Source organism: Aotus nancymaae, unplaced genomic scaffold, assembly GCF_030222135.1.
Source record: "Aotus nancymaae isolate 86718 unplaced genomic scaffold, 86718_ANA_hifiasm-v0.15.2.pri h1tg000039l, whole genome shotgun sequence".
Lineage (NCBI taxonomy): Eukaryota > Metazoa > Chordata > Mammalia > Primates > Aotidae > Aotus > Aotus nancymaae.
The window spans coordinates 3,955,530-3,983,284 of NW_026988453.1; the positions used below are offsets into that span (position 1 = coordinate 3,955,530).

Here is a 27,755-nt window from a genome sequence, read left to right on the forward strand (position 1 = left end):
ACATACTCCCTCATACATAGTGGTGCCAGGAAGGCAGGGGAGGCATGGGAAATCTTCGTTGTGTTGATTTTTTCCCTTTATTAAAATATACTTCTTATAAAAACAATAGGTCTGTTATTTTATAGACTGTCTCTAAATTTGGATTTGTTTAAGGTTTCTTTATTCAAGTTAGAATAGGTTCAAGTTATAGAAGCCTGATAGACTACTGCAGAAGAGATGTTGTATTCTCAGTAAGTCATATCAGGGGACACATAATGTTTGTTCCAGTATAGGTGATGTTAACTTTGATCACTTGGGCTAAGTAGTAGCTGCCAGTTTTCTCCATTATAAAATTATTTTTCCACTTTAAATTAGTAAGTAATTTATAGGGAGATAATTCAAAATATCCTGTTCATTAATCTGTTACCTACCATTTTAGAATACAGTAATGATTCTTGCCTGAACCAATTATTGCTATTATTACTATCCTTTTTTTCCCCATTTATTAGTTGGTATTCTACCACAAGAAAGAGCTTCCTTTTTAATTTGTTATTTATTTGTATCAGGATGGACCCATTGAGGTGTGTTTTATTCAGTGGGTTATAATTCTTTATTATTTATTCTGATGCTCACATTTTCCCAGTTTTAGCCAATGGCATCCCCTTCCATCTGGATCCTGTGTTCTTTTGACATGGCTCCATTATTTGTTATCATTTCCTTACTTTCCAGCACATACACACAGAAAAGATGTTCTAAGCATATCTTGTACTTTCCGTGCTCCAGCCCTGGAAACACTTCTTCAAGGAGCCCTGTTGCTTTTGGTGGCAAAGGTATTAGAAACCAAGATATAGCTGCTAGACTTATTGCTAACAGTGTTATTTAGCAGACAGATAGCAAACATACACATATATACATAATGTATAGCTAAATCTATTTCTTTTGCTGTCCATGTATATAAAGAGATATATATCTGAAACATCATGTGTTTATACTGACACTTCCCATTCCAACCAGTGCCACAGAGTTCACTCTCGTCTTTCCTTTTTCCATGTTTGTAGCTTCCCTGCTCACTGAGAAACCCGGCTTCCATTTTGAGTTAGGTGTCTTTGTGACACCCAAGTGAAGAGCTGAGTAGGCTGGTGGCTTATAAAGATCTGGAGCTCAGAAGACGTGCTTTGGCCTCATAGGGTAATGGGAGGAGTGGAGGTGATAATTTAAGCTCAGGAATGCTGTACTACACTTACCACGTTTGGTAATAATGTGGAGGGCCGGAGGAGCTAACCTTTAATTGGTACCTTCTTTGAAGGCAAGGTTCTGTGTAGGTACTTGTGTACATTCTTTTGGTAAATATTTGAGTGCGTGCTGTGTTTCAGGTACTAGTGACACAGGACAGATAAGTGTCTTGCTCTCCTTGAGGTACCTTATAGTGAGAGGAGGAAGATAAATAAACATAATATTATGGGATAGTAGTAATTGTTCTCTAGAGAATTAACCTATAGTGAGTGATTGGGCGATCAGGGCAAGTGTGTTTGAGGAGGTTACATTTAACTGAGATCTGAATGGAAAGAGCCAGCCATTCATCCAGTTAAGGGGAGAAACATTAGAGGCAGAAGACCTCTAGTGCACGGGCCAAAAGGTCTGAACCTGGCATGTTCTAGCAAAAGCAAGAGTTGGGTGTTCGGAACATAGTGGCCTGTGGGAAGTGGAGGAAGTTGAGGTCAGAGTAGGTGTAGGCAGCATATTTGTAGAATATGAAGAAACTAAAACTCAGAGAAGTTAATTACTGAACTCAAGATCCTGTATCAAGTAAATGATTGGGCCGGGCACAGTGGCTCCTGCCTGTAATCCCAGCACTTTGGGAGGCCAAGGCAGGTGGTCACCTGAGGTCAGGAGTCCAAGATCAGTCTGGCCAGCATGTTGAAACCCCATCTCTACTAAAAATACAAAAATTAGCTGGGTGTGGTGGTATATACCTATAGTTCCAGCTACTTGGGAGGCTGAGGCATGAGAATCACCTGAACCCAGGAGCTGGAGGTTTCAGTGAGCTGAGAGCAGGTACTCCATCCTGGGCAACAGAGTGAGACTTTCTCAAAAAAAAAAAAAAAAAAAAAAAAAAAAAGAAAAAAATAAATGGTAAAATTAGGACTCAACCGAATCTTTTGAAATCTAAAGCCTAAACTTTCTCAAAGCCCAAATTTTTACCAAATTTCAGAATGAATGTAGGTAGTGAATGTAGGTAAACTGAAAACATACTTGTTTTTGGGAGGGATTGCTATCACAGAAATTAAGAGTGGCCCAGAGAAAGCTAAAGTTTTTCAAAGCATGTACAGGGAGTAAATAATGATTACTAGTGCAGAATCAAGTAGTAAACTTGAGGGGAGATTTGAAATCTGGGCGTACTTTCTGGAAAAGCCTAGTGACTAGAATTTTTTTTTTAATAACATTTTTAAAAATTCATCGGATCTTTGTTTACCATGTACCAGGCACTGAGTTAGACCCTAGAGATCCATATCATGTTAAATAAGGCAGACATGATCCTTGCCCTTTGGTCCTATATGAGAGTATTCATGTTAGTACATCCTTGTCAACAGTGGGTTTGCCATTTTGATAACTTTCTTTGATTACTGGTACTATGAAGTTTTAAATGTTACTGATCATCTTTATGTCTTTTGGTTGATTTCCTTTTTTTTGTTTGTTTGGTTTTTTTTGAGATGGACTCTTGCTTTTGTCACCCAGTCTGGAGTGCAATGGTGCAATCTCAGCTCACTGCAGCCTCCACCTCCCGGGTTCAAGTGATTCTCTGGCCTCAGCCTCCTAAGTAAATGGGATCACAGGCACACACCACCACAACTGGCTAATTTTTGTATTTTTAGTAGAGGCAGGGTTTCACCATTTTGGCCAGGCTGATCTCGAACTCCTGACCTCAAGTGATCCACCCGTCTTGGCTTCCCAAAGTGCTGGGATTACAGTCCTGAGCCACCTGTGCCCAAATATTATTTTGGTAAATACTTGAGTGCGTGCTGTGTTTACTAGTGACAGAGGACAGATGAGTATCTTGTTCTCTTTGAGGTACCTTATAGTGAGACGAGGTAGCCATCTTTTGGTTAATTTCAGGTTCAGAATCTGTGGCTTACTTTCAATTGGAGTTCTTTGAAACTTACAAGTTCTATAATAGTAATTATTTTAGAAACTGTTTTTTAATTTGGAAAATAAGGCAGTGTCCCCATGATTTAGTGTGATGATTTCTCTGAAATGCACTCCCCTCTTGCCTCCTGCCCCTTTATCGTTTTAAAGAAATCTGTGTCACTTGCTGAAATGTGGCTGCAACTGGTAGGTAACCCAGTTTTATAGAAAATTGCCTTGAGCAATACTGTCTTTGCTCCCTCTACCTGTATCTCAAGCATTTCAGGTGTATGTTAATTTCAAAACTTAGATCTAGTCAGGACTTACAGTAACACGATTAAGTTATGTTCTGCTTAAGTCATGGTATACAAGAAAAACTTGTCTCTTACCCTTTGCAGTTCTAGCAGTGGTATTTCACTCAGCCTTTCTGTCAGTATTAATTTCTTACTTTTTGTATTCTGAGGTTAGGGAGAGAGTGAAACCTCTTATCTTTGATTTTGCTGTTCATTTTCTAATTTGCTATTTCAGTTCTTTTTTTTTAAATGTGGTACAATTCCAAACTGTTTTTTTAAATAATACTCTTGTGCCATTGGTAAAATGATAGTTACTTTGAAGTTTTAAGTACATTTAGCTCTTGAAGACTTGTTTTTAAAATGACTTGTTTCATATTCAATATGAAGTTTTACATTCTCTTGAGTGTTGAAAAATCTGTTTTTGTTGTATTCTTGAAATAGTCTTTGATTTGCTATGGATCCTTCCCTTTTCCTTGCATTGGGGTCTTTTTAAAACTTACCCTTTCACAACTTAGGTTAGTGGGTGTGGTTTAATGAAATGGAAGCAACCCCTGGTCACTTGTCTTCCACCTTCCATCCTTGTGATGTTAGCAAATCATTATTATGTTTGAGTCTGTTTGGCAAGATGGTATAGAGCTAGAATTGTATACTTATCAGCTATGTGCCCCTAGGCAAGATGTCCTTTCTTGAGTTCTTTATCTGTAGAATAGGGTAGAAGGGTTGTCAGGATTGAATGACAGAATGCATGTTTAGGACAGTGTCTGACAAGATATTATAAAGGTCACGTACGAAAATGTATGTAAAAGCAGTAAGTAAATGCTAGGTGGATGTATAGGTTATGATAGATAAATCTGTAATCCTGATAATGAGCATTTACTTTTCACAGCTAATATTTAGATGCCAGATAACCTATATTAGCCATTTTTTTATTGATACAGGAAATAAAAATCCATTATTAACATTTTTTTGTAGTTATCTTAAAATCAAATAATTTTCCTTTTACAATTGTTCTACTAGAAGTTTCTGTTTATTTCGTACAGTACTCAAATGTAGATGAATACCAGCACTACATTCTGCAGTTTAAAACTGAGCTTCACCATCATGCTGAGGCAGCTATATTCAGTTTAAGGCCGGCTCAATACTGGGTGATGCAGTTATGAAGAAAGGAAAATGTTTTCAATTATTAAATGAGGATGATATTTTTAGATGTCACCAAAATCCCAAATTGATACATCCACTCTTGACCTCTTTCCAGAGTCCTATATCTCCAGCTGCTTATTGGATATTTCCACTTGGATATTTTTGCTTTTATTTCAAACTCAATACGTCTAAAACAGTTTTCAATCTTGCCTTTGGAATTGGTGCTGCCTCTGATTTTCATTTTTCTATTAGTGATATCACTGTTTCCCTCAAAATGTAGGCTTGGTTATTCTTGATTTCCATCTTTACCCCCCTCTTTGCTTTATTCCTGGGTATGTTTTGTCTTTAGCAGTTGGTCTCTTATGTTCTGTACTTTCCATTTTTGCTATTGCCTTTGAACTTCATTTCCTTATCTCTGTACAGTAATTGTCTATCTCTGATTTTTATAGCTATCAATATTAAATACCAGATTGTTTCAGAACATCAGTCTTAATGTGACACTCTCCTGTGAAACTGTCAGCACCTCCTTGTTAGCTAGTATACCAAGGCCTTGTGTTTAAAAGATAAATGCTTCTTTCAAGTCTTCATCACCAGCCTCTCCCATTCCAGCTTTGCCTCTTACTGCTTTCTCACATGAACCCTTCTCTCCACCCAGATTGTTCAATTTGGTGTCTCTTCACATTTTTTTACCCTCCTCTTTCTCTCATCTCTCTCCTTACATTTAGAAAGGCTCTTTTTTCTGACTAAAATTCTGCCTATTCTTGCAATTCTGTTTTTTTTTTAAAGATGAAGTTGTGTACCCCCAGTGTGATGCTCCCCCTTCTGAACTTTTCAGTACTTAATTGTTTATTTCTTTCATTTGGTGCTTAATCATTTCCTCCTTAGTATTGTCTCTAATTTCTGAATTGCTTAACTCTATCTGTCTGTCTGTTTAGAGTTTTGTAAATTACTGGCTCCTTGAGGGTGGAGAGATTATTTCTAATTCCTTGAGTTCCTTAGAACCATGCTGGTATAGAAAGTGAACATTCAAGGCTGGGCACAGTGGCTCACACCTGTAATCCCAGCACTTTGGGAGGCCAAGGTGGGTGGATCACGAGGTCAGGAGTTCGAGATCAGCCTGTCCAACATGTCAAAACCTGTTTTCTACTAAAAATACAAAAATCAACTGGGCGTTGGTGGTGAGCACCTGTAGTCCCAGCTACTTGGGAGGCTGAGACAGGAGAATCGCTTGAACCCGGGAGATGGAGGTTGCAGTAACCTGAGATTGGGCCATTGCACTCCAGCTTGGATGACAAGAGTGAGACTCCATCTCAAAAAAAAAAAATAAAGAAAATGAATGTGCAATAATTATTATAATATTGTGTGATGAAGATTTTTTTTTTTAGTAGTAGGAACTTTTTAAAAAACATTAAGGTGAAAATTGTTAAGGAGTATATTCATACTTTGTGAACAGATTTTTCAAAGTACCAGTTTTGGTTAGTACTGTGGTGTTGTTGAGCTTATATTAAAGCTGCTTATTAGGAAACAGCTAAGATCAGTGATGGGATCGCTGGCTTCAGAACCTTACTTTCCAGAGAGAAGGCAGGTGAGGGACTGGCTAAGTCTCAGGACAGAGCTATCAGGTTCTATAGTTGCAGCTCCATGTTAACCTCTAACTCAGAAGCCCCACCTCTGTGGGACATACCTCATTCTTGTCCTGCTTCCATGAGAAGCATTGAGCCCAGGTAAGAAACGGAGAGGAAGAGGAAGAGATACAGAGTAGAATAGGCAAGAAAACTTGTAAAACACTGAGAAGTTATTTTGTTTCTCTTGTTTGTTTTGGTAATTTTGCTGCCATCAAATACATATGCCTGTGCTTAAGTTGATTTGGGAGCAGACTTTGGAAGTCGGGGTGGACATTGGAATAGTAGGGTTAGCATTCTTTTTTTTTTTTTTTTTTTTTTTTTGAGACAGAATCTTTCTCTGTTGCCAGACTGGAGTGCAGTGGTGCGATTTCGGCTCACTGCAACCTCCACCTCCCAGGTTCAAGGGATTCCCCTGCCTCAGCCTCCCGAGTAGCTGGGACTACAGGTGTGCGCCACCACGCCTGGCTAATTTTTAAAAATACATATATTTTAGTAGAGATGGGGTTTCACCTTATTGGCCAGGATGGTCTCAATCTCCTGACCTCGTGATCCGCCCACGTCCATCTCCCAAAGTGCTGGGATTACAGGCATGAGCCACCGCGCCCGGCTAGCTTGGCATTCTTAAAGGGAAGCGGCTAGCAGGAAAGAAAAACTTTGGAGGAGATTTTGGTTTCCTTCCCATCTCCCATTTCTAAACTACTACTTGTGCCTTAGTCTTACTTGTCAGTTGGGTGCCCAGGAAGTCTTTCAGGTAGGATGGGGAGTGGTCAGTGGTACTGTGGAGATATCAGTGGTTTACTAGTGTAAGGGATTTTTTAGAGTAGATCTCTCCTAAACAATTGCTGTAATTCTTTCTCAGTGGTGTCAACAAGCTAATAAGCACAAAGGAAGAGATGGCAGGAGTCTTGAGGCAAAGAGATAGAATAAGTTAGGCAATCTCTGTTCCGTAGCTCATTAGGTATAAAACTGGGCAAATGATTTTGTATTCTCAGTTGGCAAGGACTAGCGGTCTCCTGAAATACCTATTGTGGTGCATTTCCATGTTGACCTCTTGCTTGTGAGGAGTGTCATTGAAATTAGTTTTTGGAATCTTAGAATTCATTCTGTAGAGCTGACTTATGAATGTGGGAATACTTTGCCAAGAGCCGCTAGACTCAGAAAACTTTTCTCCTTGTCTTGTAGTCCCTTTTTGGCATATACTCAGAAAATAACTTCTGTAAAGGAAATTTGTATCTTTGTCTCATTCTAGATTATATGTCAAGGTCTAATGAGTCATCTTTTCAGTTAAAAGGTTATTGCTATTTTTTTAGAGGGAATCTTAAATTTTATGACATAAATAATAATTATTAAATAAATTTTGAGTTTCTTTTGATAAAAGTCTTGTAAGAGAATTTTTTCCATTAATCTTTATAGAAAATGTGCCAGAGGAACTTCGAGAACCATTTTACACAGATCAGTATGACCAGGAACACATCAAACCACCTGTTGTTAATTTGCTTCTGTCGGCTGAACTATACTGTCGTGCTGGGAGTCTCATTCTCAAGAGTGATGCTGCAAAACCCCTTTTGGGCCATGATGCTGTAATCCAGGCTTTAGCACAGAAAGGTCTTTATGTCACTGACCAGGAAAAGTTGGTAACTGAACGAGATCTCCACAAGAAACCCATACAGATGGTGAGTCTTTATATACCCAAGATTATTTTAAGTTTGAAGTATATACTTTTGAGTGTGAATGATATACTGTAAAACAGAGGGAAATGTTTTGAAATTGGATTGTGTTTTTGCCTAGAGTTTAAAAATCATCTTTTTCTTAACCTTGTTTCCAAATTAGGAAGATTTTAACTATTTTGGAATGTTTGATGCCATCTAATACCTGGGAGAAACAACTACATAATTTCCAACTACCTTAATGTAATTTTAATTAAAAACTTTTATTTTTTCCATCGTAGAGGCTAGCAGATGGTAAATGCATCCTTGACTTCATTATTAAGAAAGAGTTGAGATTAATAAGTGCTCATTTACGTACTTAAATAACTTCTTGGTAAATTTCTGCATATCAGATATTTTCGTTTATTTAATAGCTTTGAACTCATTCTTGTAGAGAACACAGAATGCCTCTAAGCTGGCCTGGAGCAATCATGCAGGAATTCTCTCATACATAGGTAGTCTCAGGAGACATAAATCTAAATGTTTAAGTTCATAGTTTCACAAATTGTGGACATCATCAACAATGATATTAGAAAGAAAATTAATTTTTCATACTCAAATTATGTCATAATTTGATCAAAGAGTAGTAGTCCTGCTTGGGAGGAAGGTAAGGGGTATATTAGAAAAGTATATTATAAAATTTATGAAATTATGAAATTTAGGAAAGTGAACAAAAATTATTTATTAAATCTATTACTAAATGAGATGATGACCTATTTTGTTTTCTGCTTTTTTCTTTAACTATTTTAATATTTCTAAGTAATGGTAAATAATGTATCAAATAATTTAGTTAATGAAATTTAGTTATAGATTTACAGTACAGTTTTTAAGGATAACTAGAATGTTTATTATGCAGTATGAGATTGTCGTCTTTCATCGATGGCTCCAGAATCACCTTATAGTTACTCTCTGACTTTGGCATACCTGCTTTGCATACATATCATATGTGAACAGTTTGCCCACACCAGGCATAAGCAGAATCTACTTAGGTGTGTTTTAATTGTATACTTTCAACTTTTGTCACAATTTGATTTAAAGTTTTTCAATTGCTGTGGCATTTTGGTTGATGATATGTAATATTACTATTTTCCTGAAACCCGTGTGAGAAAATTTCTCAGATTACTAGTAAAAAGTTGTTCCTTAAGAAACTATTTTTTTTAAGAGTAAAGTAAGAGTTAATGTAATTTATCAGGTTTTTTTCCTTGCTTTTTGGGAAGTATCATGAAAAATAGTGTGTTTAATTGTACTGAATATATTGACCCCTCCCCTTTCTACCTCTAAATTATCTTAAATTTGGGATATTTTATTTCTGTATGCCAGCCTTTTGGGAAAAAAAAGTGTGGTGGTAGCAAAAGATCATCCTGATTTTCAAGAAATAATGTTAGTACTAATTCTTTTTCATCAAAGTCTCAGACAGTATGAAACTTCCCAGTAAAATAATGTATATGAAAACAGTAATTCTTAGAAGAATTTACACTAAACTGTTAACTTTGATTTCTTCTGTGAACTGGGATTAAAATAGGATTGGATAAATAAATGATAACTTTCATTTCTTATTTGATATATTTCTGCACTTAACATTTTTATATGATTTTACTATTTTGAAATTTAAAATGTAGAGCAGAAATTTAAATTCAAATAGAAATTATCATTATCTGAAGTAACATTCCTTGTATGTATACTATTTCTGATAGTTAAATTTTTAAAGAGAAATAAGTATCCTGCTTTTAGCCTTTAAACAGATGTAGGAAGTAAGAGTAAATATTGAAGACTTCTCTGAATGGTTAAATTCAAGTATCCCGTAAATGGCGATTCAAACCTTTAAGTTGTCTTTTCTATATTTCCTTTTAGTTATCAATCTTTAAAAAGAAAAGATGTATGACTAAGGCAAGTTTGACTGATAAGCATATTGTATGATTAATTCTGGGTTGGAGATTGAGATTGAGAGGAATGTTTTTGTTTTGAGAAGTCATGTGGGAGAGTATTTTTTGTTTTTTGGAGACAGAGTGTCACTCTGTTGCCCAGGCTAGAGTGCAATGGTGCGATCTCAGCTCACTGCATCCTCTGCCTCCCAGGTTCAAGCAATTATCTTGCTTCAACCTCTCGAGTACCTGGTATTACAGGCAAATGCCACCACGCCCAGCTAATTTTTGTATTTTTAGTGCAGACGGGGTTTCACCACATTGACCAGGCTGGTCTCGAGCTCCTAACCTCATGATCTGCCCATCGTGGCTTCCCAAAGTGATGGGATTACAGGCGTGAGCCACCACACCTGGCCATATTTTATGTTCTATATATCCAGCTGACCACTGACACCTCCACTTGAATGATTTTTTTTTTTTTTTTTGAGATGGAGTCTCACTATTAACGCCTGGGCTGCAGTGCAGTGGCACGATCTCAGCTCACTGCAACCTCCATCTCCCAGGTTCCAACAATTCTCCTGCCTCAGTCTCCTGAGTAGCTATTACAGGTCCCCGCCCCCCCACCCCCCAATTTTTGTATTTTTAGTATAGACAGAGTTTCACCATGTTGCCTAGGCTGGTCTCGAACTCCTGACCTCAGGTGATTCACCCGCCTTGGCTTCTCAAAGTGCTGAGATTACAGGTGTGAGCCATTGCTCCTGGCTGAATGATGTTTGAACTAAAAATCTAATGAGGAAGAAGACTGGGAAAAAAACTAATTAGCATGAAATAAGTGCTCTAATTTTAAGGAGGAGACATTGGGATCTTAGAGGTGGATGTGATCATCTCTGCTAGGGAGGATCAGGGAAGCCATTATAGGGTAGAATGATAAATGGGATTTCAGTAGTTGGGAAAAGGGATAGGAGGAGAGTGGTAACTGGGTTGAAGGAATTGTTTGACTCGAGTTTGAACTTTGAAGGTATGTTAAATATTAGAAATTAAAGTATTAACTGCATGGAGGAATCAATGTGAGATGAGGCTAAAAAATAATTTAGAGGTAGATCAAGAAGAAACTGTAAGTGTGAATTAAGGATTTTTAACTTTTTATGGGTTACAGGATCATGGAATAGATTTTCATACTATATTGCAAAACACCTGAAAACACTGAACTGAACCACTATACTGTCAGCTTAGTGTAAATAATTACTGCAGTCTATTAATTCTCAGATTTTATCTGTTATTTATGAGAATATTAAGTAGTTCTTTTTTTTTTTAAGACGGGATCTCAGTCTGCTGCCCAGGCTAGTGTGCAGTGGCACGATCACAACTCACTGTAGCCTCAACCCGCAGGGCTCAGGTGACCCTCCCACCTCGCCTGCTGGGTAGCTGAGTCTTCAGACGTTCACCACCACACCTGGCTAATGTTTTAAATTATTTTTGTAGAGACAGGGTCTCCCACCTGGGCGTGGTGGCTCATGCCTGTAATCCCAGCACTTTGGGAGGCCGAAGAGGGTGCATCATTTGAAGTCAGGGGTTTGAGACCAGCCTGGCCAACATGGTGAAACCCCATCTCTACTAAAAATGCAAAAAAAAAAAAAAAAAAAAAAAAATTAGCTGGGCGTGATGGTGGGCTCTTGTAGTCCCAGCTACTGGAGGTTTAGGCAGGAGAATCGAGAAGGTGGAGGTTGCAGTGAGCCAAGATTGCGCCACTGCACTCCAGCCTGGGTGACTGAGCAAGACTCTGTCTCAAAAAAATAAATAAAATAAAAATTAAAAATAAAAAAAGAGACAGGATACTATGTTGCCCATGCTTGTCTCAAATTCCTGGGCCATGCTTGGATTACACCTGGCCTGTCCGGTAGCTCTTTTCATTTAGTTTAGTGTGTGCCAGGCAGTGCGCTTACACTTGAACACTCTATCTTACGTAATTTATTATTATTTTTTTTTATAAGACGGGGTTTCACCATGTTGGTCAGGCTGGTCTTGAACTCCTGACCTCAGGTGATCCGCCTGCTTTGGCCTCCAAAGTGCTTGGATTACAGGCGTGAGCCACCATGCCCGGCCTACGTAATTTAATTCTTACAAAACTCCAAGAGGAGAGGGTTATCCCTGTTCTGTTGATGAAGAAACAGGCTTTGAGAACATAACTAAGATCACAGAGCAAGTATAGTAATAATGAGGCAGGATTCTGAAACATCTCTGCTTTAACTACTTTTTTTGTTTTTTTCTTATTTTATTTCTCTTTTATCTGATAACAGGTTAAATCCTATGTTCTTAACTACTAAGTTGTATTTTTGTCTGCCTAGGTAATAGGTAGATGAGAAGTAGTGAGGTAGAAGGAAATAGAAATGGTGTGCTACCCAGAAATCTGCTTGGTGGTTTGTTTGAAATCTTGGTAATTTGCGTAGGCTTCTTCTCAAAGTAATTTACCCACTCTGTTCCATTTACCCACTCTGTTCCTGTCTTAAAGGCTATGTTAATTCCATGTACCTTGGGAGTAATTATAGCAGTTAAGTAGAATGACTGCTAACAGCTGATAGAGTTGTGACAGAGTCTGGGTGGATATGAGTTAATTGATACAGTATTTAAGAATGTGCAGGCTGGGTGCGGTGGCTCATGCCTGTAATCCCAGCACTTTGGGAGGTTGAGGCGGGCGAATCACTTGAGATCAGGAGTTTGAGACTGGCCAACATGGTGAAACCCCGTCTCTACTAAAAATACAAAAAAAGTTAGCTGGGCATGGTGGCACACGCCTGTAATCCCAACTACTTGGGAGGCTGAGATGAGAGAATTGCTTGAACAGGGAGGCAGAGGTTGCAGTGAGCCGAGATTGTGCCAGTGCACTCCAGCCCAGGCAACAGAATGAGACTTTGTCTCAAAAAAAAAAGAGAATATGCAGAGTAAGTCTCTAGTCTCTAGTTACCATTATTTTTGCTGGATACACAAAATGTATCAGGAACAGAGAAACCAATCCAGGAACTCTGTGTTGTCCGTTTTTTTTTTTTTTTTAACATATCAGTCCTATTTGGCAGCTATGCTTATGAGTTTCCATGGTGTCACCATCTGTTGGAACTCAAGTGTAATTTACTCATGTAGAGATTTGTTAAAAAAAAAAATCCTTTCTCTGTTTAAGAAGAGGATTATATAAATGTAATATTGTAATAGTAGGTGAGGAGACATTAATTTTTGATCACCCTTGTATATGAATGGCTTGCAAATTTATAAGCCAAACCTATCTTTGAAAAATTAATTAAATTCTCATAGATGTTGTTGAACAGGGTTTTCTTCTTCATGCACAGTGCTGGAACTCAGTTTTCTGTTTACTACTCATCATGTGCCTAATTTGGATTTCATTATTTCTAGGTAACATCTACACCTCTGTTACAAATTCACATTATCTTTCAATACCTTAAAACCGTGTTTATCGTGTTAGAGTTATTCTTATTTGTAATCATTTATTTGGAGCTCCAAGTTTACTTTCCCATAGAAATAACTTGCTGAATCATACTTTACTAGATGACCTCACAAAGACTCTTAATAATAAAAGTGAGCTGTCAGACCATTTATTAATTTATTTAAGGAGCTTCTGCAGTGTTCTTTGTATTTTCTACCATGATTAGAAAGAGTTCATGTCCTTCAGTGTCTCACTTTCTATCAGGGTCTTATAGAACACTATCCAATGTTTTAGGAGTATAAAGCCATCAACTCTGTACTACATTTAAACTGAGTTGTGAAGGATGCGAAGGAGTTTGCCAGGTAGAAATGAAGGCTATGTTGGACGGTATTGTATATGGGAGTGTAAGCGGATGTTAAAAGGCAGTGTGAGAGCATGGTACCCTCAGGTCAGAGGAAGCAGCTTGGTTGTAGCATTAGTACTAGCTGCCTTTTGAGGGATGATAAGAAACGAGATCACAGAGTTAGATAGGGACAGGGCATGAAGGGCCTTATATGCCATGCCAGGTGTTTACGTTATCCTGGAAGTGATGGGAACCCTAGTGTAGGGTTTTAAGCCAGAGGGGATCATCAGATTTGTGTTTCAGAAAGTCACTGTGCTGTATCATAGAAGAGATACCACTTCAGAGGCTGTTGACATAGCTGGAGGCCTGAACCTAAGGTGCAGGCCATGAAGATGTATTAATAAGGTTGAGTGGGAGAGACATCTTTAAGGCAGAATTGAGATGATACCTTGATTATCAAGAATTGGGAGATTAGGAGAGAACCCAGAATGGGACTGGCAAGAGATATTTTATCCCTTATGTCAACTCTAATTAGTTAGTAGTTAACTACTGGAAGGTGGGAAAAACTAGCTCCTTGGTTTTCACTCTGTTCCTCTGGGAGCCTTGGGGTCTAGATAACTCTCTTTCCTATCCTGTGTTGCTCCTGGTGCTTTTGAACCCTGATAATTGTTACCTAATAATGGTGGACAAAAAAAAACAAGGGACAGTTTTATAAGTTTGAAGTCTTGAGATGCTATTGCTAAACCTCTTATTTTTGATGAGAAAGATAAAGGCTGCTCTCTAAGTCTCATACTAAGTTTCTCTTTTCTTCTAGAAAAAGAGTTGAAAAGAGATTTTCCCCCACACACCAAGCAAGGGGTGTCCGCTAATTCAGTTCCAATATTATCTATCTGGAGATCGTATCAGATCAGTGTCAGATCCCATAGGTTGAGGGCTTAGTCCCCAAGACTTCCCCATCACCACAACAGTCACAAGCCCAGGCCTCTGGAACTTCTGACTGACCGGCTTCAAGTTGGGGTTCCTGTGACCCCCTCTTTGGGTTCAGTTAATTTGCTGGAGCAACTCACAGAACTCAGGGAAACTCTTACTTACATTTACTGGTTTATTATTAGGGATATTGCAAAGGATTCAGATGAAGAGATGTGTAGGGTGAGGTATTGGGGAAGGGATGCGCCAGCCTCCAGGAATCTCTGTGTGCTTAGCTGTCCAGAAGCTCACTGAATCCTGTTCTCAGTTTTTTGAAGATTATAATCTGGGCATTCCTTTTCCCAGGGTACAGGGTGGGTCTTAAGACCCACAATCAGAAAGGCAGGAGTAGGTTAGAGTCCTGCCTGGGGGCAGGTGAAAGGAGGGCAGGGGATTCTGTTTCTGGAGGCCTAACACACCCAAGATTATAACAAAAGACTGTAGCAAGGGCTTTAGAAGTTATGAACCAGGAACTGTAGATGAAAAGCAATATATATCATAACACCACAGTGATCAGGTCGATGATTCTGCCCTATCACATCTTGGAAGTTGTGAGGTGTGGGATTAAAAAGGTGCAGTGTGGAAATGGAATAGGACTGAAGGTGCAGAATTACAGGGATGACGTGAGGGATGAGGAAAATTGAATATACAAACATTATTAATGTAATGTGTGATACAGGTGGTGGTATTCTTACCCTATAGATGAGGAAACTCATCTATAACTGACTCCGAAAGGTGAGTTAAATTGCCCAAAGCCAAACAGGTAATAAATTATGTTCAGATATAAACTTGGATCTGCTGATTCCAAAGCCCATGCTTACCGTGTTTATGCCATATGGCCTTCCCAAACCAAAACAAAAAGTCCCCCTACTATTTCTATAGTACTTAATAGCTTGTAAAGCATGTATACATAATTATTATTTTCTGATAATAACCAGAGAAGGCAAATGGGGCAGTTATTACCATCTCTTTTTTTACAACTAAGGAAACTTTACGGATGGGTTTATTTAGTAGATACTTATTCAGTTCTTAGTGGAAAGAGATGTAAGAAAGAAAAAAATGCCTATCCTCTTACTTCTAACCCAGTGCTTATTCTACACATTTCCTGTCTTTGTGGATTATACCATGTATTGATTCTGGAAAGACTAGCAGAGAATATGAGCATGGAGTAGGATGTCAAACAATGAGAGGGGATAGCAAAGGAGGGGACAGGAAAGCAGGGCGAGAATTCCAAGCATAGGAATAGAAGGGAGAAAAGGGGATTGTTTTGGTGACCTGACTAAAGCATTCTTTTCTCATGTAAGAGATATATCTCATTTAGTGACCACTGACAGGAAGAGATTTAGATCTACAAAAATAATTTACTTTGCAAAGTAATTTTTTAATTTAAAAAATATTTAGGATTAATTTTTACATTGTTTTAGGAAAATAGAACTTGAAGTAACAGGCTTTCAACAACACATGTGAAATGAAAAATACTATATTCATTATAATGTTTAATGTTCATTATATTAATAATCTTTTTTTTTACATTCTCCTTTAGTGATAACATTTTATATTTTTTAAATTGAACCAAGTATTATGCCTGGTACAAAAGGGCTTGATAAACTAAGTATTAATTTCTGGTCATAAAGAGATGTTTTAGACAAATTGGGGAGGTGGAGAATTCCTTATTTTTCCAGAGACCATATCTATGCTTCTTACTTTGCTCTTGGCCATTGATGATTGATCTCAGTATTAAGAAATCAGATGTAAGATGGGCTGATTAGATTGTTTTCTGGAAAACTGGAAACCCAAAGGGAGGGATAATCGCAGCACAGTGATGGAAGGTGGTTGGAACCACCCCGTCTTACAGAAGCAATGCCCTAGGGAGAAGTCTGTGAGCTGCTGCTGAAATACTGGGGCTGCTCAATTTCCATGCTTCCTGAGCTTAGTGTTTCAGCTCTTCCTTAGATTCTGTGAACTACTTTAGTGTTCCCTCAGTAAATTAGAGCTAACTTAACGGTTAGATTCTGTTGCCTGCCATTAAAAAACTGTAGCTAAACAATAAAGAAAGAAAAAGCCACCTGTTGGCCATTTTTACTCACTTGAGGACAGATTTCATTACAAAAGTGTAGTTTTAGAGCTTAAAGAGACCCTAACAATCATCTGGTCTCGAGTTTTGAAATTCTCTTAGCTATGACTCACAGTTAGGAATACATTTTACTTCAAGATCCACACCTAGTTTACCTAGTTACACATTAAATATTACAGAAACAAAAGTACTTATCCTTGTAACTTAAAAAAAAAATTCTATTTGAATAAAAATATGGCTTGTGACCAACTAAATTGACTTTATGCATGACCCACGAATGGATTATAAACCCATGTTTAAAAAATACTAATGTAGGCTGAGCGCGGTGACTCATGCCTATAATCCCAGCACTGTAGGAGGCTGAGGTGGGTAGATCACTTGAGGCCAGGAGTTTGAGACTAGCCTGGACAACATGGCGAAACCCCGTCTTTACTAAACATACAGAAATTAGCTGGGTGTGGTGGTATACACTACTTGTAATCCCAGCTACTTGGGAGGTTGAGGCACGGGAATTGCTTGAATCCAGGAGGCGGAGGTTGCAGTGAGCCAAGGTCGTACCACTCACTGCATTCCAGCCTGGGTGACAGAGGGAGACTGTGTCTCAAAAAGAAAAATAATAAAAATAAATAAATTAAAAATACTAATGTAGTTAAATTGCTTTATTTTATAGAGAAGAGTGGTAAAATGACAGTGTTGGTACTAGAAACTAAATACCATACCCATGTTTTTCTTTAAAAATGTATTTTCATTTTCAAATTATCACAGCAACTATTTGTTTGAAAAATTTGTACATAGACTTATTCCTTGAAATTATCTAATCTCTATGGCATACTACTGCCAGATTAATTTTCCTGAAATATCATTTTGATATCCAGCTTATTTCCTAATTCAAAAGCTTTTAATTATTTTTTGACTTAAAATGCAGTATATACTTTGGTTTCAGACATACATCCTTTTAAATTTGTCCAATTTCAGAGATAGCAACTATAAGTATGAGGGAAGAAATTGCTGCACACTTTGTCCATGAGTTAGATCATTCACTTTTGAATAGTGAAAGTTTTTTTTCTTTTGTTTGTAATCTTATGTTTATAAGAGACAATTCAAAGTAACAAAAGCTAAGATACTTAGGGGGTTGTCTGATATTGGAGACCTGCCAGCAATAATTTTTATGAGTATAGAAGATGAATTAAGCATATATTAAACATGACTTTTCACTTTTTAATTTTTATTTATTTATTTATTTTGAGAGAGAGTCTTGCTCTGTTGCCAGGCTGGAGTGCAGTGGTGTGATCTCAGCTTACTGCAACCTCCGACTCCTGGGTTCAAGCGATTCTCCTGTCTCCGCCTCCCAAGTAGCTGAGATTACAAGTGCCCACCACCACACCTGGCTAACTTGTGTTTTTAGTAGAGATGGGGTTTCGCCATGTTGGGCAGGCTGGTCTTGAACTCCTGACCTCACATGATCTGCTTGCCTCAGCCTCCCAGAGTGCTGGGATTACAGGTGTGAGCTGCCACTCCCAGCCTCATCTTTTAAAAAGATAAAAGATTTCTATGCATTCATTGCAGATTAATAAATTTAAATAGATGGTATATTATAAGGTGAGTTAGCTTCAGTGTCTGGGACCTGGTCTATTCTGGAGTAATAATGTTCTCCCAGTTTAAATATCTAAACTAACAGTATACACACACATATAAATAATTGGAGTGGCTGGGTGGAGTGGCTCAGACCTGTAATCTCAGCACTTTGGGAGACCGAGGTCAGATTGCTGGAGCTCAGGAGGTCAAGCCATGATTGTGCCACTGCGCTGCAGCCTGGGCAACAGAGCAAGACTCTGTCTCAAAAAGTAAAAAATAAAAATAAATAATTGGAACACAAAGTTGAGATGTTTTAGAAGGTTTGGTATTAAAACTACGTATTTTTCCAATTTGCAAAATACAGTGTAGTGCTGTAGAACAGCGGACAGTCACAGCGGTTGTCTGTGGCCAGCCATACCCCAGTGTGTGTTGAGCAGATTGATGCCCCAACACTGCCATGATATGGAACCATTTTTGGAATTTGTTAGGTTATTTGTTAGTGGTGAAGCAGATTGTTTTTAATTAATGTTAGTGATATGATTTAATAAAAGAAAATAGATGATCATTAAAACAAAAACTTTAGTAACTGTCATTTGGTTGCTTGCTTGTTTTCTGATAGCTGCATAAATGAGCTTCTGTAATAGAAAAAAAAATCTTTACAATACTCATTCCTTCTGAGGCTGTACTGTTCCTTGTTTTAAAAGAGTGTAGAATGAGCTGTGTTACAAAGTGCACTAGGTTACAAAGCTCTCCCAAGGGCTGTCTTTTCAAGAGATTCTTTTGCTATACTTGTAGGATTGTGAGAATACTGATTATTGTTTCCCTGAAGCTAAAAATGTTAGTTCGTGGTAAGCAAACAAGTAAACAAATATTTAAAAAGTAACTAGAGAGTGGTGAAAGCTATGAAGAAAGTAAAAGCAGGATAATATGAGTGATCTGAAGGAATGTGTTATTTTATTATAGTTAGAGTGGCTAGGAGCGGTCTTACGCAGGAGATTATATTTGAGCAGAGATTTGAAAGATGATGAGGAGCCATTTAGGCAAAGATCAGAGGCTAGCGTATTGCTGACAGAAGGAATAAATACAAATACCCTGTGTTAGTATATAATTTACAAAATAAATAAACTTCATGGCTGGGTGATAAAAGTCCTACTAAGAATTTATTGGAGGTAACATCTTCAGGAATTTGAAAGTGTAGAGTTATATTTATTTACCATATAATTTGTGTGATAGTAAGTACTTGACTCATTCAATAAGTACTTGGTAATGGGATGTAGTAATGAGAAGACAGACCAAGCCCCTGCTTTCATGGAGCCACTATTTTAGTAGTAAAGATGACCAGTAAACAATTAAGCAAATTGTAACAATTTCGGAAAATGGTAAATGTCGTAAAAAAAATAAATTAGTAAGGAGCTACAAGGAGTAAAACATGCTCTTTTCATAGGAGGTGGTCAGGGAAGGCCTGTCTCAAGAGTTGACATTTGAACTGAGTCCTAAATACCTGAAGTAACCAGCAGATGATCTGGAAAAAGAACATTCCAGACAAAAGAAATAGCAAGCTTACTGGCTCTGATATAGGAGGAGTTTGGTATGTTTCAGGAACTGAAGGAAGGCCACTGATTTTGGTAGTGGCAAGATTGATAGGGAGAGCGGTAAGGGATCTAGTTAGAGGAAAAGATTGTAGCCAAAGCAAGTAAAGCTCTATACCCCAGATTTTACTGTGAATGTGCAAGGATTTCACTGGAGGATTTTAAGGAGGACAATGAGTTTATCTGGTTTACTTTTTAAAAGTTTCTTCAGAATCATTAAATGCCATAATAATAGTTTTGGTATGATAGAAAAGCTTCCTTTTTCATGAATGTCCGGGTTTTTTGTTTGTTTGTTTTTTGAGATGTAGTCTCACTTTGTTGGCCAGGCTAGAGTGCAGTGGTGCAATCTCAGCTCCCTGCAACCTCCACCTCCCAGGTTCAAGCAATTCTTCTGCCCCGCCTCAGTCTCCCAAGTAGCTGGGATTACCAGTGCACGCCCCTGCACCTGGCCAATTTTTGTATTTTTAGTAGAGATGGAGTTTCACCATGTTGGCCAGGCTGGTCTCGAACTCCTGACCTCAGGTGATTCACCCCTGTCAGCCTCCCAAAGTGCTGGGATTATAGGCATGAGCCACCAAGCCCGGCTGGAATGTTTGTATTTTAATGTAGTAACATTATAGTAAAACAAAATAATTTGGGAAAAGACTTGATGACAAGTATATAACTTTAGTAAGTACAGAGTGCTATGCCAATATTAAATCACTGCTTCATCAAGGCAAAAGCTTTCAAGGATCTTAAAAAAGAAAGAAAGAAAGAAAGAAAAATCACTATTTCTTGCATAGTGAAGCAGGGAGTCAACATGAGTAATAATAATCCAGATAAGGACATTCAAAAGCTTTTTTTTTTTCATGCCAAAATGTTTTGCCAACCTTATTAAAAAAAAAATTAGTTGTTTTTGATGTTGAAAATGCATAGCTTTAGATGTTATAACCATAGTATTTGGTCAGGGAGCTTGGGAACATTTTAATTGTCCTTCTACCCAGCCTTCAGGTTGCTTTGTGGAGAAATACTTGAGAGAGAACTAGGCACAGAAAAGGCAAAGAAGACAACATATTTTAGCGTTAGCTCAGGTTAGGTTCCAACCCCTGATGTAGAAATCTGGTAGGCGAAACTGGACCAAGAAAAAAGGCTTTTTGTCCTGAGCTAGAATGATCTAGAACCAAGTGTAGTCATAGATATCCTTTATTTTCCTGCGACAACCAAACGTGGAACTTACTATTCCAAAAATAGGGTCAATGGTCATCCTGCCGGTTTCAGAGGAAGAAGAGCTCGAGGGCAAGAGAGAGAGAAACCTGGGCAGGCTTGTGCATAGGAAGGGCAGGAAAAGATAAGAGAAATGGGCATTGGTGGAAGACTGGGGAGAAGAGTGAGAAAAAAGGAAGAAGGAGAAGTGATGAGAAAGGAAGGAAAAGAAGGAGCTAGAATGGGGAGGAGACAGTTGCCAGGCAGGTGCTTGCCTCAAGACCCCTTACGTGGAAAATCTTCAAAGGAGAGTGAAAGACAAAACACCCCAAGTTTTCGCAGGGCTCCTCTTAATACCTTATTTACTGATCATAAGGAAGAGAGAATGAGAAAAGGATGACCAACCCTTCCCCTGAGGGAGTAGGTCCTGGGCTTATCAACACTGCAGCCACATGGGAAGATGGCAAAGAAAAGGTCATGACTCAGCACTGACCTTTGACTCCCTTGAATATACTAACCCTACAAAATGTGGGGCCCGGGCTGTGTTTTGGAGTCATTCTTATTAATATTTCTTTTTCCTAGATATGGAATAAAGGGATGGACCCCTTTATTCCTCACGGTGCTTAGAAAAGTTACTTCCTTCCCCTTGAGCCAACTTTATAATGAAAAGGATTTAGATGTTTTGATTTTTGTCTATATAATAAAGTTACTTCAGAAAAGCACATAATGGGAGGAAGCATGGTAGGACATCTAAAGAAATAGAATGTTGCATTTATCTCTAATTGCCTTTTTTTCCTCCCTGGTAAATGAGGAGAGAAAATGGTATTGGAACAAAGTGCTAAAAAGTACTAAACAACACTTTTATGTCTTTAAGTGTTTCTTTTTCTAACTTCTAGGAGTCATTTTTAGGAAAGATGGATGCCTGTAGATTTCAGTTTATTTTTATATAATGGAGCCAAAGTGAAATTCTTCAAGTTCTTAATAGGAAAAAAGGTGTACTTTACTTCTGCCACCCAGCCAAGGCTAACATATATTCTCTATATATGCATTCTCTATATGCATATATAGAAAATATATATAAATATAAATATATATATTCTCTCTATATATTTATAATGTAGTCTATATTTTAAAATGTGATTTTGGAAATAAAAAATTAGCCAGGAATGGTGGCAAGTGCCTGTAGTTCCAGCTACCTGGGAGGCTGACGTGGGAGGATTGCTTGAGCCTGGGAGGTAAAGGCTGCAGTAAGCTGTAATCATGCCACTGCACCCAGCCTAGGTTACAGAGTGAGACCCTGACTCCAAAAAAAATGTATGAGGCCAGGCACAATCAGTGGCTCACACTTGTCATCCCAGTGCTTTGGGAGGCTGAGGCCAGAGGATCACTTGAGCCCAGGAGTTCGAGACCAGCCTGGGCAGCATAGTGAGACCTTGTCTTTTTTTTTTTTTTTTTAAGTGTGCTTTTTATAGAATCAGAAAACAATTTTATATAGAATCTTATTATATAGAATCAACTCCAAAAGAGGAGGCCATATTTGTCATTGTATTCCCGGTGCCTGGCCTAGAGAAGATGTTGAATCAGTAAACAAATAAGACATATTAGTGAATATTTTAATTAAGAATTAAATGTATTTTTTAAGAAAAGAAAACCATTCAGAATTATTACTGAGAGAGTGGTGAAGGTTCTTTGTTTTGTTTCTCCCCCTAGACATTTGAATAGAATGAGCAGTAATTATTAAAATACGTATTTATTGAACTTTGAGAATTAAGTGTTTTGGGGGAGGCTCCTGAATACCTGGAGTTTATACGAAAATCTAATTAAGTGATTAGATGGTTTGTTTTCTACTTTATCATTTTAATATAACAAGTACCTTTATATTTTCAAATACCCTTGGGGAAAAGAGTGTGGACTTTGGGTTTCACTTAACCGATGGTCACTTACTTGACTTTCCTCTCTACCTTTGCTTTTTATGTCTAGCTGTGTTGTTTAAAATTTAACAAATAATTAGTCATTTAAATATATAATACCTACATTTTTACTAGTTTTTCTCATGAAGTGAAGCATGATTGAGATATTAATACTGTAGATCTATTTTTTTTTTTTTTTTTTTGAGACGGAGTTTCGCTCTTGTTACCCAGGCTGGAGTGCAATGGCGCGATCTCGGCTCACCGCAACCTCCGCCTCCTGGGTTCACGCAATTCTCCTGCCTCAGCCTCCTGAGTAGCTGGGATTACAGGCACGTGCCACCATGCCCAGCTAATTTTTTGTATTTTTAGTATAGACGGGGTTTCACCATGTTGACCAGGATGGTCTCGATCTCTTGACCTCGTGATCCACCCGCCTCAGCCTCACAAAGTGCTGGGATTACAGGCGTGAGCCACCGCTCCCGGCCTTGTACTGTAGATCTATTTAATACCAATGATATACTTTAGAAACTAAATACAGCTACAGTAGATTCTAGGTTGTTGCTCTTTTTTTCATTATATATTAATTGTTGCATTGTATTGATCTAGAAGTCTTTTAATTATATGTTAATTAAGAATTTTATTGTGTGGAGTCAAAGCCATTTTTTGGAAGATCAGATAAAATCCAAAGAGTAGCTATGACATACGGCTCTTGGTGTGGGGGCCGGGCACAAGGCGATGAACGAGGCCAATCAGATTCTTTGCCTCAGAAATCTGAACAAATCATGGAAGGAATTTGCTCGTTAGCAAATTGGGAAATTAAGCAGAGTCACGACGTAGAGTTAGGACTGGAGGAGCTGTGAGGGAAACCATGGAGTTTATGATGGGGAGGGTGCCTGGAAAAGCTTCGTAACCATTTTTCCATATTAATCAATATGTCTACACCATGATTTTTGAAGGCTGCACAATATTCTATGATATGAAAAGCACCACAGTTTATTTGCTCCAATCCCTTGTTGATGAGTGTTTAGGACCTCCCCCGAGCAAAGTTTTTATTCACAACAATAACATCATCAGAGTTCAATTTTTAAAAGATAGAAAAGACTGTGTAACCTAGGCTAAGCAAACTGGGTATGTTTTGTAGTGACCTTTACTGACATAGGAAAAAGTGAAGAGGAAGGAATTAGGGTGGGGGAAATGGCCATGGTAGAGTGCAGAGATAATACATTCAGTGTGGGACAGGTTTAGGATGCATTCAGGACACCCAGGAAAAGCTAGCTAGGGAGGTATGGGCTGGAGATAGAGATCTGGGAATCAGGTGAGAGTAGTGGTTATTTGAAGTCATGGAAATTGTGATGCCCAGGGAGGGCATGTTTTAGAGTGAAAAGAGAAGGCCAGGGACAGAACTGTTAGAAGCACAGATATTTAACTAACGTGCAGAAAATACTGTGGAGAATAGTCAAAGGTGTAGGATATGGAATTGAACACTCTGGGTAACATCTGAATCTTCTTGTTCCATGAAATGCCTATTTTTTTTTCCTGAATTTTTCCCCCATTTTGCTAGTTGATCATGTTTTTGGTCTTATATCTCAGATAGGGAAACTATCTTAACAGTGTGTTTAACAACTATAGAATATCAGGATATATTAAGAGTGATCTCATAGATTTTTCATAATTTTGAAATAAAAATGGAAAGTTCTTGAAAATTGTTTTAAAATAATGAGGCAGACAGGTTCAGAAATTCTTTGACTATTTTGACATTTTAGTATTTGTAATAAATACTATGCATAGGTACCATGTGTCTACAATAAGCCTTTTCTTTTTATTAATAGAGTTTATGCCATACCATTAGTTTCCGTGTCACTAAAAGAATATAAGAATGTTATTCAAGGAAACCTGAAAATGCAAGGAAACTAGTTTTTTTGTTTTTATTTTGTTAAATAGCATTATTGGTAAATAATAGTATTATTTATTGAATTGTTAATGTTTATAACAAAGCTTTCTGTGCTCTGGCCATATCTATGTGTAGAGGCAGTGAGGTGTGGGTTAGGTAATGTTTGGTCTCTTAGTTCCACCTCTAAGGCATGTTAATGTGGTAATTGCTTGCCAGCACCAATGGTCTGGAAAGAAATGGGTGGCTTCTAGATACTTGGTAGGTTGGAGGAAAGGTGTTCATACTTACTCTGCTGTTAGAGTGTCTGCCATAGATATTTATGTTCAAGTCTCGTGAAACTCCCTGCTGTTTCTCAGCTGTAAATTGTCTTTGTAGTTTATACAAACCTGGGATGGCTACTTAACGGGGGGGATATCATGAGTTTCTTTTTACTCTTTCTCATACATAGTGCTTGGCAACTGAAGCCTGACTGAGTGGTAGAGGTAAATTAGGGAACAGTTAGGATTATGTCAAAACCTTGTGTAGTTCGGTTTCATTTTCTTCTAATAAAACTAGTGCCATGAGGCACATTTTTTTATACACACCCAGCTGAAAGAAATGTGCTGTCAAACTTTTTTTAGGGAATTTTTTGAGTGTTAATTGGAGCTTTTACTGATGGTTATTTTTATGTGATAAAGTATATTTCAGTGAATTTAATATAACTTGTTTTGGATTTTTAGATTTGAAGAACAGTTTTTGGCTCAGGACCAAATATGCCTGGAAAACTTTCAAATCTGGAAAGCTATAAAACACAAACATACTTTGAAGTATGACATATGTGACTGTTTAAAATATACTAGGAATGTCTTTATTGGTTAGCAAATGAAAGAACATAGCTATCATTTTTATATTGTTGGCATAGGGTAGCAGCAATTATGTTGAGTGGTGGTGGACAGGCCTGAGCTGCCTTATGGAAATTATCATAAAAATAAATTTGCCCAGGTCACTATGGTTAGGACATTTGAAAAATACATATGTTCTGTACTTAAATCTTGATTTATTGAATATAATCATCTACTTTAGTGGGTTTTCTTAATAAAGTCCATGTTGTGTACTCTTGTTTTGTTTTTTTTTGAGACAGGATCTCGCTCTGTTGATCAGCTTGAAGTATAGTGGTGTCATCTCAGTTCACTGTATCTTCAACCTCCTGGGCTCAGGTGATCCTCCTACCTCAGCCTCCCAAGTATCTGGGATTACAGGCATGCTCACTATACCCGGTTAATTTTTTGTATTTTTTGTAGAGACAGGGTTTTGCCGTGTTGCCCTGGCTCGTCTGGAACTCACGGGCTCAAGCGATCCTCCCGCCTCGGCCTCCCAAAGTAGTAGGATTACAGGTGTGAACCACTGCCTGTAATCTCATGATTACATCATGTATGCTTTTGATAGTTACTGTTTTTTTCCTGCTTACATGTCTTTGATGGCTCATTGGCATTTCCATTATTAGTGAGCCAGGCACATGAAGAAATCTCCTAATTTATTTCCTTTAAGTGTTAATTGATATAACATTTTGGGGAGAAAATATAAAAATAAATGATTACAATGAAGTTTGAAAATTATCTTCAGATTTTATTCGTTATTGTAATAAAATTATTCTGTAGGCTAATTTGATAGCCATACAGTCAGTGACTGTATAATGCCTTAAGTAATAAAAACACTGAAAATCTTTATAATACTGAGAAATTTTTAGAGCAGTTTGATATACATCTCATTTGATGCTGTGTGTGGTAAAAAATGAAGTATTATCCCACATTCAACAGATGAAGAAGATGAGGGTAAGTGAAGTCCATTGATGTCCTAAGGTCAGAACTTTCTTTTTTAAAAATCAACTTTATTAAGGCATAATTTACATAAAATGTACCCATTTAAAGTAGTTTGAAAAGTTTTGACAAATGTAATGCACTCTTATAAATACCACTCCAGTTGAGATACAGAATGTAAGCAGCCCCCCAAATTCCCTTGTGCCTTTTTGCAGTCAGTCCCGCAGCCCCACCCCACTTCAGGCATCCATTAATCTCAGTTCTGTCATCGTAGATTAATTTGCCTGTTCTAGAATCTCATATAAATGAAAGCAAACTGTATGATCTCTTTTTTTACTAGATTCTTTTGCTCATATTTTCAAGATTCATCCATGTTGTTATGTGTAGTTTATTCCTTTTTATTGCTGAATATTCCATTCTTTGAATACCACAATTTGCTTATTCATTTACCTGTTGACGGACATTGATGCTGTTCCTAGTTCTGGTGTGTTAGAAATAAAGCAGTTGTGATTTGTATGTAGACATGTATTTTCATTTTCTCTCTCTTTTTTTTTATTTTTGAGACAGGGTCTCTCTGTGTCATCCAGGCTAGAGTACAGTAGCAGTAGCATGATCACAGGCTCAACCTCCTGGCCTCAGGTGATCTTCCCACTTCAGCCTCCCAACTAGCATGTACTACCATGTCTGGCTAATTTTTTTGTAGAGACAGGGTTTCACTGTGTTGCCCAGCCTAGTCTAGAACTCTTGGAATCAAGTGATTTGCTTGCCTCGGCCTCTCAAAGTATTGGGATTACAGGCCTGAGCCACTGTGCCCAGCCTTATTTTCATTTCTCTTGGTGGGCCATATGTATGACTATTAAGCTATCAAGCAATTTTCCAAAGTGGTTGTACTTTCTATTTCAGCACCAGCAATACCTAAGTGTTTCAGTTGCTTCACTTCCTTGCCAACACTTTTGCTATTGTCAGTCTTTTTAATTGTAGACATTCTAGTGTGAATTAGAGTCTCCTTGTGGTTTTATTTTGCATTTCCCTGAGGACTAACAGAATTTAGTGTTTTTTTGTATGGCTTATTGGTCATTCATACATCTTTTATGAAATGTCTGTTTAAATATTTTTCTTAATATCTTATTGGGGTTTTTATTTTCTTAGTAACTATAAGAGCTCTTTATGTATACTGAATACAAGTCCTTTGACAAATACATGCATTGCAGATACTTTCTCCTAGTCTGTGGTTCACATTTTCTTTTCTTTTCTTTTTTTGAGACAGG

The 27,755-nt window shown here is 37.8% G+C and overlaps 1 protein-coding gene across 4 annotated transcripts in view; it reads left to right on the forward strand.

Moving 5' to 3' along the window:
- Positions 1–27,755, forward strand: part of CAMSAP2 (calmodulin regulated spectrin associated protein family member 2) — a 112,206-nt gene that overhangs the window by 13,725 nt on the left and 70,726 nt on the right. For all 4 annotated transcript variants that reach the window (XM_012459556.2, XM_064360214.1, XM_012459557.2 and 1 more), the window contains exon 2: positions 7,574–7,833. In XM_012459556.2, coding sequence (XP_012314979.2) covers positions 7,574–7,833 — 260 coding nt within the window. The remainder of the gene's footprint in view (positions 1–7,573; positions 7,834–27,755) is intronic.